At 41.4% G+C, this 16720-nt stretch overlaps 1 protein-coding gene across 2 annotated transcripts in view; it reads left to right on the top strand.

The window, feature by feature from the left end:
- The first annotated feature begins 6918 nt into the window (after positions 1-6918).
- nhsl3 (NHS like 3) overlaps positions 6919-16720 on the top strand; it is a 39283-nt gene continuing 29481 nt past the window's right edge. For both annotated transcript variants that reach the window (XM_005728885.1, XM_005728886.1), the window contains exons 1-2: positions 6919-7006; positions 7163-7996. In XM_005728885.1, coding sequence (XP_005728942.1) covers positions 7765-7996 — 232 coding nt within the window. In that variant the 5' untranslated portion in view covers positions 6919-7006; positions 7163-7764. The remainder of the gene's footprint in view (positions 7007-7162; positions 7997-16720) is intronic.

Raw genomic sequence — 16720 nt, forward strand, 5'->3', positions numbered from 1 at the left:
ATCTGTTGACAACCAACTCAGGTTAGACTACTGACTCGTGTTGTTCCTGCCCATCTGTCATGTCTTATAGTCGTGTCTTACTACAGCTGAGTGTGTTTTAATGACAGTGACCTTATGTTGTGTTTACTTTGAACAGAGTGCTTCTGCTACGTAATTGTCATCTCTTTACCATCTTCAGTCACTCGCAGTCTGTACCAGTAGGCTTTTTATGGTCGTAAAGCATCACTTAATATGATAAAGTAGGCAGCCTCGTGACCTTTTTTCAGTGTGTTTTTCCACTGTTCTGGATTAAGCTTGTTTCCTCCAGTTGACGATGATGAACATGCTTACCTTTAAAAAGGCACAGAGCAGCCACGGCTTGTTTGACCCCTTCATTTATCTCACCCCAGCCTCCCTTCAAAGACAATCACTTCTCTTTCAAACAAAAGCAGATATTTTTTGGTATTACATCAGCTTGTTGTGACTGTCGTTCAGTGTAATCCTTGTAGGCTTCTGCACAGGCACAACCAGTTCCCATGAAGGAACGCTGCAGATGAAAACAGCTGATAAGGAAAGACGACACAAGCTACGCTCATGTTGACAGTCAGGATCATTCAGTGGCGTTCAGTCACCGGTGACGGAGCTTCGGCACAGAGTGAACAGAATCAATAAAGAAAATCATTATAGGATATGTTCAGCGCAGGTCTTGCGTTTTTAGATTTAGAGATTTTGTGTGTTCATGAGGTTGTTTGTCTGCTTGAGCTTGCATGTCAGCTTAACCTTTGCTGTAGGTGCGTGGAATTTTTAGCAAAGGAATTCATCTGATAAGAAGACATTTCTTTGAAGTGATCTTGATCAGCGATGGAAGGAGGATACTGTCGCAAGAACTGGATTTGCAGCTCATTTGTTTTAGGGAAGTGTTTATGTACTGTGAGCCGTGAAATACCTGAAGCTGACAACAGCAGCGCGTCTTAAAAAAAGCTTTCAAATGACGACTTGCTGGGATCTTATCTAAGGGAGAGCATCCTCTGTTTGGACTGAAGTGTCATAACAGCAGTTAGTGCTAATACTACTAAACTACTACTCAGGATATCACTCATCTGCTCTCGTCACAAGAGGCTCAATTGGTGCCACTGTTTTTCACAACTACAGTCATTTTAATACAAAAGCCCCTCTTGCCTTTTAAAGGGTTTACATTACAGGACATAATAAAAAATAATCTGTCCATAACAGGTGTTAAAATTAGATGACTACAAACTATAAAATATGACATATTATACTGTGTTAGAATTAAACTGAAATGCCCAACAGTGTGTGGAAATCTAAGTAAGTACACCCTTACTCTCTCCATTGAAATTAAGAGGGTAGCAACCACGTTGTGCTAATTAAATGCAACTGTAGTGTTAACTGATCATCAGCAAGTGTGAGCAAATCTATAAAACAAAAGGTGTCAACAATCAGCTCAGAGAAGCAGTTGTTGCTGGCCATCACAGCAGTCCATCGTTCTGCAGTGAGAAAGATTACTCAGTTATATTTTATTTATTTATATAGCACATTTAATTACAACAGGAGCGTAGAGGCTAGATGATTATTTTTCAGTCTTTAACGAAACAGTTTGTTGTTTCAAGGCATTTAATGGTGCATATGTAATGCACATGACAATGCAAAGATTAATAAAGATGTTGTGCACAAATCTATTAATCCATATTTTTAGATATGGATTTACTAGAGAGTGACAGACTGCTGTTTTCAGCTCTCCTAATCTGATGTTGAGCAAGTGGCAATCCTGTTATTTTATTAGAGAACTGGCTGAGGTCACCTCAGGTTTCCTGTTGTGAGGTCGGAGCCTCATCTGAACGACCCCCAGGGGACGCTCAAAACAGGCAGATGGGGAAAGAAAGACAAACGGGGAAAGAGAGACACAAAGAAAGAAAGAACGAGGTGGATGGAAAGCTGTGGCCTGTTTTTGTCCAGCCCCAACAACCCAGCGGTGACCACACCCTCTCAGGAATTCCTGCTGCAAAAATATTTCATGGCATGTTTTTAAAGGAGTAGTTCATCCTTACAAATATCTCATTTAAAAAGCCTTCATATTGAGGTTAATGCTGCAATATTCTGCGTGCAACATGTGATGCAACAGTAAAAACACACAAGGAAGAATGAGGACAAAAATAACAGTAAAAAATAGTTTAGAAAAACTTGATGCCAGAAAATAAGGAGAATGAAAAAGTGTTGCTTTCTAATGTAACTCAGTTAAAGTAGCGTGCTCATGGGGCAGTAAAGCTGAAACAAAAATACAACAAAAAGTAGAAAATTGGGTGTTATTATTTGAGTCAATTCTGCATGTAAGTGTGTTTTTCTGTATGTGCGTTTGTATGAATTGCAGGCCAGATGGCTCAGTACACAGCCAGTGTGTTTTGGCTCTGACTGCTTCCAGATTCTGAGAAATACTTTGAAAACTACAAAAACAGCATTATTCCTGACGTCGGACACGCAGAGCTTTGTGTGTTTGCCTGGATCGTGTTTTATTATTTTACCATCTGCCATTTATTTAATTTGCTTAACCCATGGCCATGTTTGTGTATTCAAGAAGGGTCATGTCAGCTTAAACTGGTCATCTTTACATGCTTCCTCTCATGAAGGCATGAAACAGAAGTAAATCCTTTAAACGCTGATCTTGGTTTAGTCACAGGTTTAGTGACAGTCATTTATAATAATGACAATACAGATATCCACACTGCAGCACTGAGAAACAGATTTCTTTCAGTTTCACTGTTTTTCGAAACGACCCCTTCATCATTCAACTCTAAAAAAGTGTTTCCCAGAGGCACAATAAACTCTTCCAGCTTCATTTTCAGTAGGTTCAACCCTGTATGACATGACTCAGTGATATTTCTGGTACTTTCCTTTTGCATTTAGAGGCAGTAAAATGGGCAGCTTCCTCTAGCTTTTACAATTTATAACCCAGTCTTTTTTTGCCTACATAAGAGTGGGGTAGTAACAGCAAGTTGTCCAAGAAGAAAAGAAACATGCCAGGAGAGAGAAAACCAGCATTTTTATTACATTCTCCTTCTTTTTCTTTGCACTTTTCCCCTCTCAGCTTAAATTTCTTTATTTCCAAAATCCCTTATCAAACCGAACTCATTGCCAACAGAGTCTCTGACTTCTATTATAACCATAGACTGGTTAGACAAAGCTTCCTCTGTACAGAGGAATCCCTTCTGCTCCCTTCACAGCTGAGTATCAACCTGGAATCTCTCCCCATGCTTTAAAACTATTATTACTTATCACAATTCTCTCTCTGTCCTCATGGCTTAACATCATCTTAGCTGGTTGATGTTATAAATAATTGGACTGTGGAATGTATTTGGACTTTTTTTGGTCTTTTTCACTTCTAAATTAATTCCTAGAAATGTATTCCTAGATGATGGAAATGCACATGTTAGATTAGAGTAGTTAAGACCTATTTTGGTGTTTGGTTTTATTTTGTGCGTTTAAATGTTGTATATGCCTGTTTGAGAACTGGATAGAAACAGAGAAACAGTCGGTGCAGAAAGAATGCGTCTGTCGCAGGACAAAAGCAGGTCGAGAATGATAATGCCGGGTCGAGAGAGCTGGGCTTATCCCAACCGGCAGTATGGATTTCCTGCCTGCAGCCTCCTTTCAGTCACATCCAACACAAACACTCGCACACATACACACAGGTCACTCACAAAGTATTGTGCAACTGTGAAATTAAAAAGTAGCTTCCAAAACTTTTTCCAATATCTATATACTGCTATAGTGTTTAATAAACATCTCCTCTTGGTGTTCCATTTCTACAAAACAATTCAACAAGATAATTTACACTTAAGTTGCATATTTAGAAGTCATTTTGAGTAAGATGCAACTCTATACCAGTAGCATTCTCTCAGGGCAAGCAAGGAAAGCAGTGCTTGTCCAGTGAAAGCTAAAAATACACATCTATTTAAAGTACCAGAGTGCATCTCTTCTCGTCACATCTCAAACTGCATTCAGAAACCGTCCCCCACCTGGCACGATCTGATATCGTTGTGTTGGTGTTGTTCCCAGATCATCATAGTAAATGTTCCAGGATCAACATTGCAAGTGACCAATCAGAATGTTGTGACGTCATACTTTTGCGACTTTGGGAAAAAACGCCGTAAAACAAAAAACTGTACTTAAGCTGCGAGAAACCGCCTCTGTGCGCCGATCAACGGACCCTGACCCTAACCCTTTAATAAACGCTAAGCAGAATTGATATTGTCCTTGCAACATTGGAATTTCATAAATGCTTGGCGCGCAAAAGAATAACGTCACAACAATGTGATTGGTCACTTGCAATGTTGATCCTGGAACAACATTTTCATGATGATCTGGGAACAACACCAACATGATGATATCAGATCATCCGTCGGGGCATCTATCCTTTAAGTTACTGCCACCTTGCGGCCGGCAATTGGCTATTGTCTCAGGAAGCAGAGTTAACTCTGCTTCACTACAATCCTATTGAAATCTGTGTAAGGTTGGCATTTTGTGTTCTATTAACAACGGCTTTAGCTTGTCACACTCACAGGCCGGCAAGCTGTTTGTCATTTATCATCTTAACATATTAACAAAATTTCTTTTATTTAGTTATTTAATAATTCTTTTAGAAAGGAAACACTTGATGATGGCGAGGGGAACTCCTTTATCCTACACCATGTCCAGTTTAATAAAAGAAGTAAAATAAGCACATAGAAAATGTTTAATTCAAGAAATGACATAACTGTTATTGTAACGTAATTAATACATCTAGTAATGTAACGAGCGAGTTAACTCCCAACACTGGGGAGGAGTACAGAAGTGGATTTACTCTTTCAGCATATATAAAAGAGTAAAATGAATTATAAAAATATTACATTTAAACAAATTGTTTCAACTTAACCTTTTTTGCCCTTAATGCCATAACATTATGAGTTTTTGAGACCTCGAGTAAGACCATCATCACTTCACTTGTCTCTTGTAATGCTTGTTAAAGAATAGCGGAGCGTATGTAGCTGCAGTTGTTACACAGAGAGCTACATATGGGAACAGAATGAGGGAGGATAGGTGACACATTACCCAGCAGGATCATGATGTTCTCGTGGTTAATGATTTTTACTGCACATGCACATTTCACGCAGGCGCTCCGTAGCCCACTTGCAGACATATTGAGGGTAACTGTTTTCTCTTGAATTGCCATAGAAACCTTAAAACATTTCAATCTGTTAGGCCTGAGTGAACTAAACGATGACTCATTTTAACCCCTCCCAGGACTCCAACACACACATCCAGCATGGACCCCTCCACCACTCTCTCCCTCTCACACACACTCACCAAGCAAAACCTCATCATGAATCATCTCACATTCATAACCGGCACACAGGTCGAATTTTTGAGAACAGCTAACCGACTGCCGCCCTGTCTTTACTGCAACACAAGTGACACGGTGCCTCAAAGCAAATTCCCTCCACATGTTTTCATTTACTTTTGGCTCGCTCTTTTCCATGATGTGAGACAGAGAAAGACCTCTGACGAGCGCTGACAGTACATGATCGGCTTGAGGGATGGCGGTCATTAAAGCTGTTAAATATGAGAACCATGTGCTGAAAGAAAAAAAAAGCTGACTGACAGCGATATCTTTAGATCGTGTGCCAGAAATAACCCAGGAATCCCAAGAGACAGGTAATTTAGCTGCCTCATCTCAGGAGCTAAATCAAGACCGTGGCCCACAGCTCATGATGAGGCCGACCATGTGAATAAGAAAGACTTTAATCCCGTGTTGTTGGGCTACTTGCGTGTACACGTGTACCTGAGGAGCTTTCTAAGATCTGCATCACAATTATACCTGCGTTTGGCATGGGATGTATTAAGTGATGTTTTTGCTGGATCTCTGCTCTAACCAGCATGTTTACTCTTGATGATGATGAGTATTTGTGTGAGTTACAGGCTACAAAATACAAAAGGTTGGTTTGGGTGCTCATAGTATAAAATGCCAAAATTACAGTAAACTCCCTTGTTGCCAATTAACCAGATGCATGCGAGACTGCAGTCACAGGCTTGCCTCAGTCTGTTCCCAGAAGGCTGCAACACCACCTTCTGCTTCCTCTTCCTTACCCTACTGGGTCTCCTCCACATTCAGACCAGACGAGCCAGTCCCACAACACAACAACATGCTGTTGTCGGCTCGGCTCGTTCCCCACCACAGTGAATTTTGAAGCTCAGGTCAGGTTTCTGAGGTGAGTACAGCTGAATGCTGCCTAAAGGTGCTCCCCTGTAACTTGCCTTATTGCCCTAATTTCTCTCTCTGTGTGTGTGTGTGTGTGTGTGTGTGTGTGTGTGTGTGTGTGTGTGTGTGTGTGTGTGTGTGTGTGTCACATTTAACAAGTGGTGTCAAGTTTCTACCTGGCCAGAAAGAGGTAGAAAAGAGAAACCCTGTCTTTCATGTGAAACGGCTGAATCACTTCACCCTTGACAGGTGACTGTTTGGTAGTCTCCCCATGGAGCTTTCCTTTTCTCCAAATAAATAAGACAAAATGAAGCCCAGGAAGGAGGCACAGTAGTGTTGAGCGCTCTATTTATGGTTACACGGCTCCAAAGGGTGTATTTTTGTTTCAAAGCTTCAATGATGGATCATCACACCAGGGTTCCTCTCCAGAGGGAGACGACTGAACCTGATCCACAGAAACGAGGCTGGGAGGAAAGACAGAAAGAAACCTAACTGTGCAGCTTCAAGTAAAGGACTCAACACGAGAGCTAAAATGTGAGAGCTGGCTATGAACATGAAGAGGAACAAGCAGCGCTGTAATGGCTCACTCCTACCAGCACTGTAAGAGGGTGGAGGAGAGGCTGGCTCCGATACAGAGGGAGGGACTGTGTTCAGAGAGCATGGAGCTTCATTCACTGTGCTAAACACACACACACAGACACACACACATGCTCTGTAAAGCTGTTCTCAGGCGGAGAGAAAGGAGTGGAGCAGAGGAGAGGACAGCATGCTCACGCTGTAAGTTTACAAATGTTTGATTGTTTGTTAATGTGACAACACGTACAGGAAGCTTGTGTGTGTGCGCGTGTGTTGTTTGTGTGTATCTCTTTTTAAAGTAAAAGAAATAGTTGACTTTTAAACTTTTTCTTCCACTCTTTCTCTTCTCTAACTCAGCCGTACGCACTTTTCTGCTGATGTGAACCACATGGCTCACATGCATGCACACACATACAGAGACGCTGCAGAGGTCTGGAGCTCCCGTAGGGCCAGGACATATACAAGAAAAGTGAGAGAATAGAAAAGGGAGCGTGGGGGCGACTGAGTAACAGGAAAACTTTGGGAGAACAGGGTAGAAATACTCTCGGTTCACGGTTATACTTTCTTGTTTTCTCTTCTTTTCTGTTTATGTTTTATTTCCATTCCATTCCTGATCATCTTGACTGGGTTTGGATATTCTCATTAACCCAGCCTTAACTTTGTTCCTCTGTTCTTGAGTTCCCATGCCACTCTGTCCTCCCTCTGACTTTCATTTCCAGCCTATTTTTATATATTTCTCTTCTGCGCTCTTTCTCTCATCCTGCTGATCTCATTGTTGTCCCAGGTGGTGACACACGGGGGGGGGGGAAAGGATAAACGGACACTAAGAGAGGCCAAACAGGGAAGGGAGGTTTCATCAAACCCGACATACCAGGGAGGTCCAGGTCCTGTGACAAACAGTAAGACGCCTTGATCCAGGTGGAGGTACAGTTCCTTAGCCTCCAGGACCAACCTCCAGGATGTCCCGGAGGAGGTCTACAGGTGACCTGGTGCCCAGGGACATCACTGAGATCTTAGCCCGTGAGGCGAAGGCTCAGCGTGGGCAGAGGAAGCCAGGAAGCTCCCTTGGAGGCGCCTTCAGCTGGTTAAAGGGGAGCCGGCGGAAAAAGAACGCCGGCAATGGACTGAACCGCAATGGGAGTGCTGTGACAGATGCCAAACTGGGACACCAGAACCATGAGCCTGCAAAAGGTGAGAGAGGAGTCATTTTGAACTTGACCTTTTTTAAGTGTCGCCAAACACAGTAAGACTAGAAGAAATTCTAGCTCATAAACAGTTTGCTGGGGGACATTTAAAGATTTTGAATAAATGTTTTCTTAATATTTAATATAAATAGTTTAAAATAGAAGATAAAATAAATATTGTTCATCACACGAGGATTGATAGCTTTAAATCAGAATGATTTCCTATTTCTAGTGCAGTTTGCATTTGTAAGCAGCATTTATACTCTAATTATACGTTTGCACTAACAGTGGATCAGATTATGTTTCTGTTGTTCGATTATAAGATGTTGCTTGTCGTGACAAACCTACACAGACTCTGCAGTTCCCCTCAAATCCATGTAGTGTTTTATCGTCTTTTAGCTCGTCGTTTTGGTTTTACGGCATGTAACTTTCCCTTGTTACCATAGCAACATGCTGTTTTCTGAAAGAAACAAACCAAACAAACCCAGAGACAAACAAAAAACAAACAAAAAAAATCCCATCTGAAGCTTGAGACGGTTAGCTACTAGCTTGTGGACTCCCTGTTGCTACCATTTGAAGTAGTGTTATTGTTCCTAGAAAGGCAGAGAGGACTGTTTTAACTTACAAGGACTGATAAAGTCCCTGTTTGGAAGCAGAGCCTTCAACCAGCAAAATATTAGTCCGTGTTACTTTTTCTTTCACTGTGTGTTTACTATTGTTTTTACTCAAAGTCTAGTTGGCTTGAGGCACAAACCCCCTTGTTTGCTGATTGGTTAGTGCAAAAGCACCTTTCAACATTGGTGAACATGCCAGAAAGTGTCAGAGAGAATTCTTTACCTTATAATCTAAAGTGTGCTGAGATAACCCTTTTTGTGAATTTATGTGACGTAGGGGGAAAAAACAAGGCTCAGCATCTTGAAGCCACTTTTGGTTTGTCTGGTGAGTCTGCCGTATAATTTTGTCCTGTTTTGTTTGTCATGACCGCAGACTTCGTGGTCATGATGTGTTTTTGAGGAATGTTGACTTTGAGATTAAGATGGAAAGTTACAAGAGATTTTGTTATCATCGGGACATCAGTCTGTAGATTTAAAACCTGGCAAAACCGACACACACAAAGTCTGACTCCGGGGTCTAATCCCCTCTCTTCTGTTTACTCACTGTTTGCTTGCTCTACAGCACAGAGATTACCCACAGTTCCCATTTCCTGTTTTTGTTCCACCTCTAAACCCATCCATTTCTCCTCTGTCATTGCACTTGTGTGTGTTACTGTAGCAAGTCTTGGAAACCCAGATTCTGAGTCTTTTAAACTTTCTTGGTCACCTCCTTTGTGGTTTTTGTGCCTCTTCTGCCTAAATAGGGCTTCCACAATCCCTTACCGTGCCTAATGCTATGGTTTTGTCACATCCGTGGAGAACTATGACTACAGGATGGGTAACAGACAGTGACTTCATTTGAAAGCAAAGATTAACTTGTAGTAGTGCTAATAATTCCCGGGCAAAGGATGTGGTCAAAGGCTGATGCGAAGAATGTGTGGGAACCCTGGTTTTGGCATCATGTTTTTTTTTCCATTATAAAGGCTAAAAAGGGAGTGATGTGAATATGAGAAGACTCAGATTGCAAACAGAAAATGAGCACACATATTGATGCAGCTTTGTGTTCACTAGCTGTGTTCTCTTTGAGTTCAGTTGGTTAAAATGGACTACAGTGGGATCGTAATGCAGCTGCACATGTGTTTGTTATCATCTGAAAGTTTCATTTGAAAGAAATCCATGATATCTGAAAAGCAGAAATTGGAGCATTGACAGGACATAGTTCCCTGTTCTAATCCTCCAAACATTGCTCAAGCAGCTGTTTAAATTAGTCAGCATCTATTCAAAGTTCACATGCATTCACCATGCACAGGGGGTCTGAGGCCTCTGCACTTCCATCTTATTCTAAGGGGAAAAAAAACAGTCGTGCTGTTTCACAAGCATGAACTGCAAGTGCTTTCTGTCTCACCTGTGGTTGTGTGTGCATGAACACATCGTTAGACTTGAACTGCTTTTGTTTTCTTTGGCACTTGGTCTCCTAACTGTCAGTAATCGGTGCATTGCACCTTTACTTTTCTTTCACAACAGTTCATTCTTTCAGAACCAGCTAGGTGACTTTTTCAATCCGAGGAAACAAAAAATCAGTCTCCACCAAGAAAAGTGCACTCACACACAAAACTCCCTTTTAACAGGAAGAAAACTCCAGCAGAACCAGGCTCAGGGAGGGGCGGCCATCTGCCAAGACCTGAAGATAAAATGAAATAAAATCAATATAATACACATTACTTGTTACTTTTGTTATGCATTATGTTACTTAATTACTGCTTGGGGAAAATAATGTTACATTATGTTTGCATTACTATGTAACATGGCCTGTTAATTTAATAATATAATACTAAGGTTACAGTGCCGCACACTGACACAAATTGCCATCTTAATGAACACACATACAGTCTTTGTTTTAGTGATTATGTCTGAACACAATGCAACACTGAATCCCAAAGAAGCGTTAAAGTGACCATCAGCGTAATTTCACTGTAGAAACAAGTGCGGCTAAAAATGGAGGCTAGAAGCTAACTGCGCTTCGCTGCTTCTCTTACCGACTAAACTAAAGTCTTGTTGCAGGGCTGAGGTGCACATACATCCAGCATCATTCCTGGTTCTTCCCTGGCTTTGTGCTGGCATGCTGTCTGTTTTTTAAAGGGCAAAGAGTTGCCCTGTTTGTTTTTGTCCTGGGCGCAGCTTTCACATTATTGTCACGCTCTTGTTCTTTAGTTCACAAAAAATAAAAGTTATCTTCAAATCTCCACTCCTGAAAAGTTGTAGACCGCTCCCCCACTTACTTCATTTCGGTTTTTTATTGGTGTAGTGTGTCTTGAAAAATATCAGATTGTGCATTATGACAGTAAACATGAATGTAAGCACTGGTTTGTGGATGAACATCTTGAAGCCTTGTGTCTGGCTTCAAGTTTGTCAGTCTTGTTGGTTGGGCATATTTGGTTAAGAGGTTATCGACTGATGCTAGCTAGCTTGATAAGCAAGGACAAATGTCTGCTGACATTTAAATAAAATACCCTTTGAAGCGTTCTTAATGGAATTATTAGGCAAATATAAATGTAGCTTGCTGTGCAGTGAATACTATAAACAGATCAAGCTCAAAGCCACTGTGACATTAAAGTCTTAAAAAATGTCAACTTATTAAAAATTATTTGTTTTCTCAAAGGCGTAAATTAAGTGTAGAAGAATAAAACAGTTTCCTCAACACGGTTGCAAACATGTGTTTTTCTGCTGTACAGTTGGGTGCGTGGTTGAGACAAGGGAGCTAATGGGGAGTGAATCGCTTTTGAAGCCAGCCTTGTGTGACCGCAGGAGGGACTGAACGAACCAGTCTCATACGAACGTTTGCTTAAAATCCCATAACGCATTTGCAGTTCCTGTAAATTACAGTGTTTCCATTTGTCTTTGTTGATCTGCTGCACTTTGCGTCATCCGTGCACATCTTTGTTATGTGCGGCACACTTACATCTTTGCTGGTTTACATTAGCTGCGTCATCCGTGCATGACTGATTCAGACCGTCTCCTCTGAAAGGGAGCGCTCTGCAGTTCAACACCGACTGCTGGCTACATTTTACAGAGACTCCTCTTCTTCTTAAAAAAAACTGCAAAACAAAACTGTCTTTGATGTGCTGAATTCCTGGGAGTCTTGTATCACAGCGGATTGTGTGTGTGTGTGTGTGTGTGTGTGTGTGTGTGTGTGTGTGTGTGTGTGTGTGTGTTAGCCTGGATGCCAGATTGGGCCTAGAGTTATGTGATGTAGAGGAGAGATTACAACGAATCACAAAGCTCCATTCAGCCTTGAGAGGACTCTTCGGGAACACTCTCTCAATGCTTTTTTAATTAGAGCAACGTCTCAGCACAAACACATGCACTCAGACACACACATCTCTGTGTCTCCTCGGTTTTTCAGCCTCTTTTCACACTCGTTAAAGAATATTTTTATCTTCTAATCACTTCTCAGATTGCTTAACGCTCTTTTCAGCACCGCTGTGGGTGTGTTGGCCTTCGCTGATTGTTACTGTGCAGTCAGCATGTGTTTATAGTTGGACGTCTGCTGAGCTGCGTGTGAGGGCGTGTGACCGAGAGCTGCCCTGTATCAGAGGGTATCTCTGTGTTTGTGTGTCAGCGGCATATTGCTGGGCTTAGGGCGGCGCCAACATTCATTACATCACCTCCACAAAGAAACACACACACACATTCGAGGTTGAGTAGAGCCCCCCGCAACTACCTGCTTTGTCCAGCACAGCCCATCTTTGGTTGCTGGCTTTTTGTGCAGTGAGGTCATTTTGCGCAATCCCCGGGATTCCACACGAGTGCGTCTGTGTGTGCAGTCACTGTTTTCTGCATGTGTACAGCCCCGTGTGAGCCTTTTCTTTTTATTTTCTTTTTTTTTCCATGTGGCTTTCTAAATGTGTTTGCAATGGAGCCCACTCAGTACTTGAGTTTCTGGAGCTGCTACGGGTTTATATGTGTGTGTTCGGCTGCCACATCACAGAATACAATCAGGGTGTGTAGATTCACAAACTGGGATGTAGATTACAGACCTAGCAGGGTAATAGAAGAGCAAACATCTCATTACATTGAGAACATTGTATACAGCCCACGCTTTATTACAGGCCACAACTCAGGGCTGGTTTAATGCAGTTTGACAGGATGAAGGCAGTGAGTGTCGGGCAACGAGAGGGTGTGAAAGTTTAATGCAACCCCACTGCGTCCCCCCTCGAACATCATTCATCACCAATGCGCACACACTTTGATGAGTGTGTGGTAATTTCACCTGGGTAAGCAGATACCTCATCCATCACCACAGACCTAAAGCCATGTCGCTGAGGTAAACGTCTCCTAGGCAGCAACACTGTGAGGAACGCGTTGCTGTGGCAGCAATAATAGGGTGATGTTGTCGTGAAACATTAAGCATTTTCAGGTCGTGGTTAAGGTGAAGCGTACCTCATATTTTTTTTAGAGGTTCACATTCCTTGTAAATTCCCATGCAGGTCACATCAATGCATTTATATGTACGTAGGAAGAGGTTCCTAAAATTACTTGTGATCATTATCCGATGTGCTTGCAGGGGTTATGTTTATGGAATAAAAGGTAATGGTTGTTTTATAGGACATGGAGTGTGTTTGATGTGGTGGGGAAGCAGCTGGAAGACATCACTGTGGGACTAAGGGAGTGGGCATCCGTATATACAGGGAAATACAACTGATTTACCCTCAAGAGTGTGTGTGTGTGTGTGTGTGTGTGTGTGTGTGTGTGTGTGTGTGTGTGTGTGTGTGTGTGTGTGTGTGGTTCAGTTATGTAATGTGTTGTAACAGATACACCTGTTGAAAGCTGTTTACAGCTGCGTCTTTGTCCATTTTTATTTCTGTGAAGAGAAGAAGACAATGATAGCAGAACTCAGCGAGCCTCGAGTAAATTAAGGACTATAAAGTTCTGATAACTTTCACTTGATGAAAGACCTTGGAATAATAACTAATGTCACCAATGTTTGTTTCTAATCTAGGCTTTTGCCAGCTTCTTGTGGTTCAAGCTTAGATATTTACCAGGCTGCAGTGTTGTCAGGTTGTGCTATCGGCACTTGTGCTTGACAAATGTTGATCTGGAAATACACTGTGGGGTCAGGTCTTTTTCATAGCGACTTTGACTAAGACATGCTAACTACTTAGCTTGCTATGCTGACTGCCTGTTGGTTTTCAGAGTGTAGCTTGTTTTTGCTGAGATTAATTATTCATCCCATGCTTTGTTGTTAAAGTTAGCACGTGGTAGATGGTTTTAAACAGCTGATTCATCAAACCACCTGCCAAGTATTTCTTTGAAACTCCCAACTCTTCTCAAACAATTTACAAGGTCCACTTCCACAACGCTTGTGTGAGCTTGATATTTACTTAATATCTCCAACCATGAGGAAAATAAGCATAAGTGATGAGAGTAAATAAAATACTTGTTTCCAACATATAAAGCCAAATTAAATTCTAATATGACACAGACTTTGTACCGGAGAAATCAACACCAGCATAATGTTGCTTTTGAATATTAAGTTCTGTTTGGTTCAATGAATTGTCAAAATTGGTGAATTCCATTTCTTTTTCTTTCACTGGTTTTCTTTCAGCAAACAAACATGTACAAATTAATCACTATACTCTTATCTCTAGTATATGTGAAATAGCACACAACTGGCCTGGGCTTAACTGGGCTTAATGTTAACCTTTTATTTAGTTATTTCATAAATTTGACCAAAGAACCAAGTTTTAGTTGTTTAGAGCTTTTGCTTCACCAACTATTCTAGCAGTGGCGTGTGTTGACTCTTACAGAAAGGCAAGCAGAGACATTTGTGCTGTCTGTCTGTATGCTACATGGACATGTTCACCTTTCTGCACTCTTTTCTGGCTACCACTATAGTTAAATAAATATCTAATAAATTATCTGTGACCAGCACAAATCATTGAAGCTAGCATTACTTGCTAATGCTAGCTGTGTTTCCATATGAAGCGCAGGTTGTAACTTTCTTTAGTTCACAAAAAATAAAAGTTATCTTCATATCTCCACTCCTGAAAAGTTGTACACTGCTCCCCTATTTCACTTTATTTCATTTTTTGGGGGTGTAAAGTGCTTTGAAAAATATTAGATTGTGCATTATGACAGTAAACATGAATGTAAGCACTGGTTTGTGGATGAACATCTTGAAGCCTTGCGTCTGGCTTCAAGGTTGTCAAAGTCTTGTTTTTTGGCCATATTTAGTTAAGAGGTTATTGGCTGATGCTAGCTAGCTTGATAGGCAAGGTACATACGAAAACTGCACAGGTGAATCGGACAGATGTCTGCTGACATGTAAATAAAATACCCTTTGAAGCTTTCTTAATTAAATTATTAGGCGAAAATAAATGTAGCTTGCTGTGCAGTGAATACTATATACAGATCAAGCTCAAAGCCACCGTGACATCAAAGCCTTAAAAAATGTCAACTTATTAAAAATTATTTGTTTTCTCAAAGGCGTAAATTAAGTGTAGAAGAATAAAACAGTTTCCTCAACCCGGTTGCAAACATGTGTTTTTCTGCTGTACAGTTGGGTGCGTGGTTGAGACAAGGGAGCTAATGGGGAGTGAGTCGCTTTTGAAGCCAGCCTTGTGTGACCACAGGAGGGACTGAACGAACCTTGCGTCTCCACTGCATACGAAGGTTTGCATACGAAATCCTATAACATATTTGCAGTTCTTGTAAATTCTTGTAAATTACAGCGATTTGTCTTTGTTGATCTGCTGCACTTTGCGTCATCCGTGGACATCTTTGTTACGTCTTTGTTACGTAAGCGCAGCTCAAGGCTCCATGCACACAATAACTAGCAGGCGAGGAGCTTTATCACAGTGATGTATGATATGAAAGGAGAGAGATCGCTTTACTTTGATAAGTTTTAAAGTATGTCTATTTTTAGATTTGACACGGCAAGCACTGCTTACCTTGCTTGTCCCGTTAGAATGCCAATGAGGCTAGACACTGGTTGGGGTGGAAATGAGGCAGGTATAGATTTGAATGAGGATCTCTAGGTGACCAGAATGAAATGAGGCGAGTCATTCCAGTCAATGTAAAAGGCAGAATGGCAGAAGAGAGCTGACACTTAAAACACAGAATAGAGGCTGATTGGCTCACAGAAGGTAGGATTGAAAATGATTAGACCAGATTGATGACGACAGAATGAAAAGTGATGCAAAGAATAGACTGGCAGGAATGCAGGCTGACACAGGAATAGATATCTTTCTTACTTAACTTGCCCATAAGCTTGAGTTTTACATTTTGACACTTGCCATCCGGTTTTCTATCTTTTAAGCTGGACATGGCCATATTTGGAGAAGACAGTAGAGCTAGGGAGTTACAAAGGAAAACATGTATTTCCCAACCAGTTGACAAAAACCTCCCTGATACTGCTAACACCAGCATATTGTTGCAGTTGTACTTTGAAAGGAAGTGGAAGACTTGTCAACAAAATAAAAGGAAAAATCTCTGAAAGCTGTAGTACAAATGTGAAAAGTGCTACACAAACTTTTTGTCCCCCTTTTTCAAGGTTTGCTACCACTTGGCTAGTAAGTGTTTGAAAACAAACATGAAAAAGTAGAGGCAACCGTAGCAATCTGCTAGCAACCAAAACAGTCAGAAGGAGTCTTTCGTGCAACACCTTCTTTACAAACGATTTCACCCAACCACATCCAGGAACCTCTGCCTGACAGTTTCCCAAGCAACTGGTGGTTGTATGACATCCACTATGGCAGACAACTCTTGAGCGATGTGCTCATGAAATCAGCTCAATGCCAAAGAAAAATACTTCAGTTGCACCTGCTTTTTTAGTCAGCAGATGTCACCGTTTAGACGGGAACTTCAGGATCATACCTGAAACTGTCACCTTCGCTAGTCTGCAGCTCTGCAGCTGAATGTTAATGACAGAGTGCTTTTGCAACACCAGCGTTGTTTGTCCCCAGGAGTTTAAATAGTGATAGCAGAGCATTGCCACAAGATGGAAGTGCTGGGCTGATGTAGGCAGAATTATTGAGCTTGAGGATTTCACTCTAAATGTTCGTGCCACGGTGAAGGGATAGGATCAAGGTCATACAGCACAACAACGTATCATGACGAGGAGGCTTTTAATTTGCAAC

This window comes from Pundamilia nyererei, unplaced genomic scaffold (genome assembly GCF_000239375.1).
Source record: "Pundamilia nyererei isolate P.nyererei 1_Seehausen unplaced genomic scaffold, PunNye1.0 scaffold00030, whole genome shotgun sequence".
NCBI lineage: Eukaryota > Metazoa > Chordata > Actinopteri > Cichliformes > Cichlidae > Pundamilia > Pundamilia nyererei.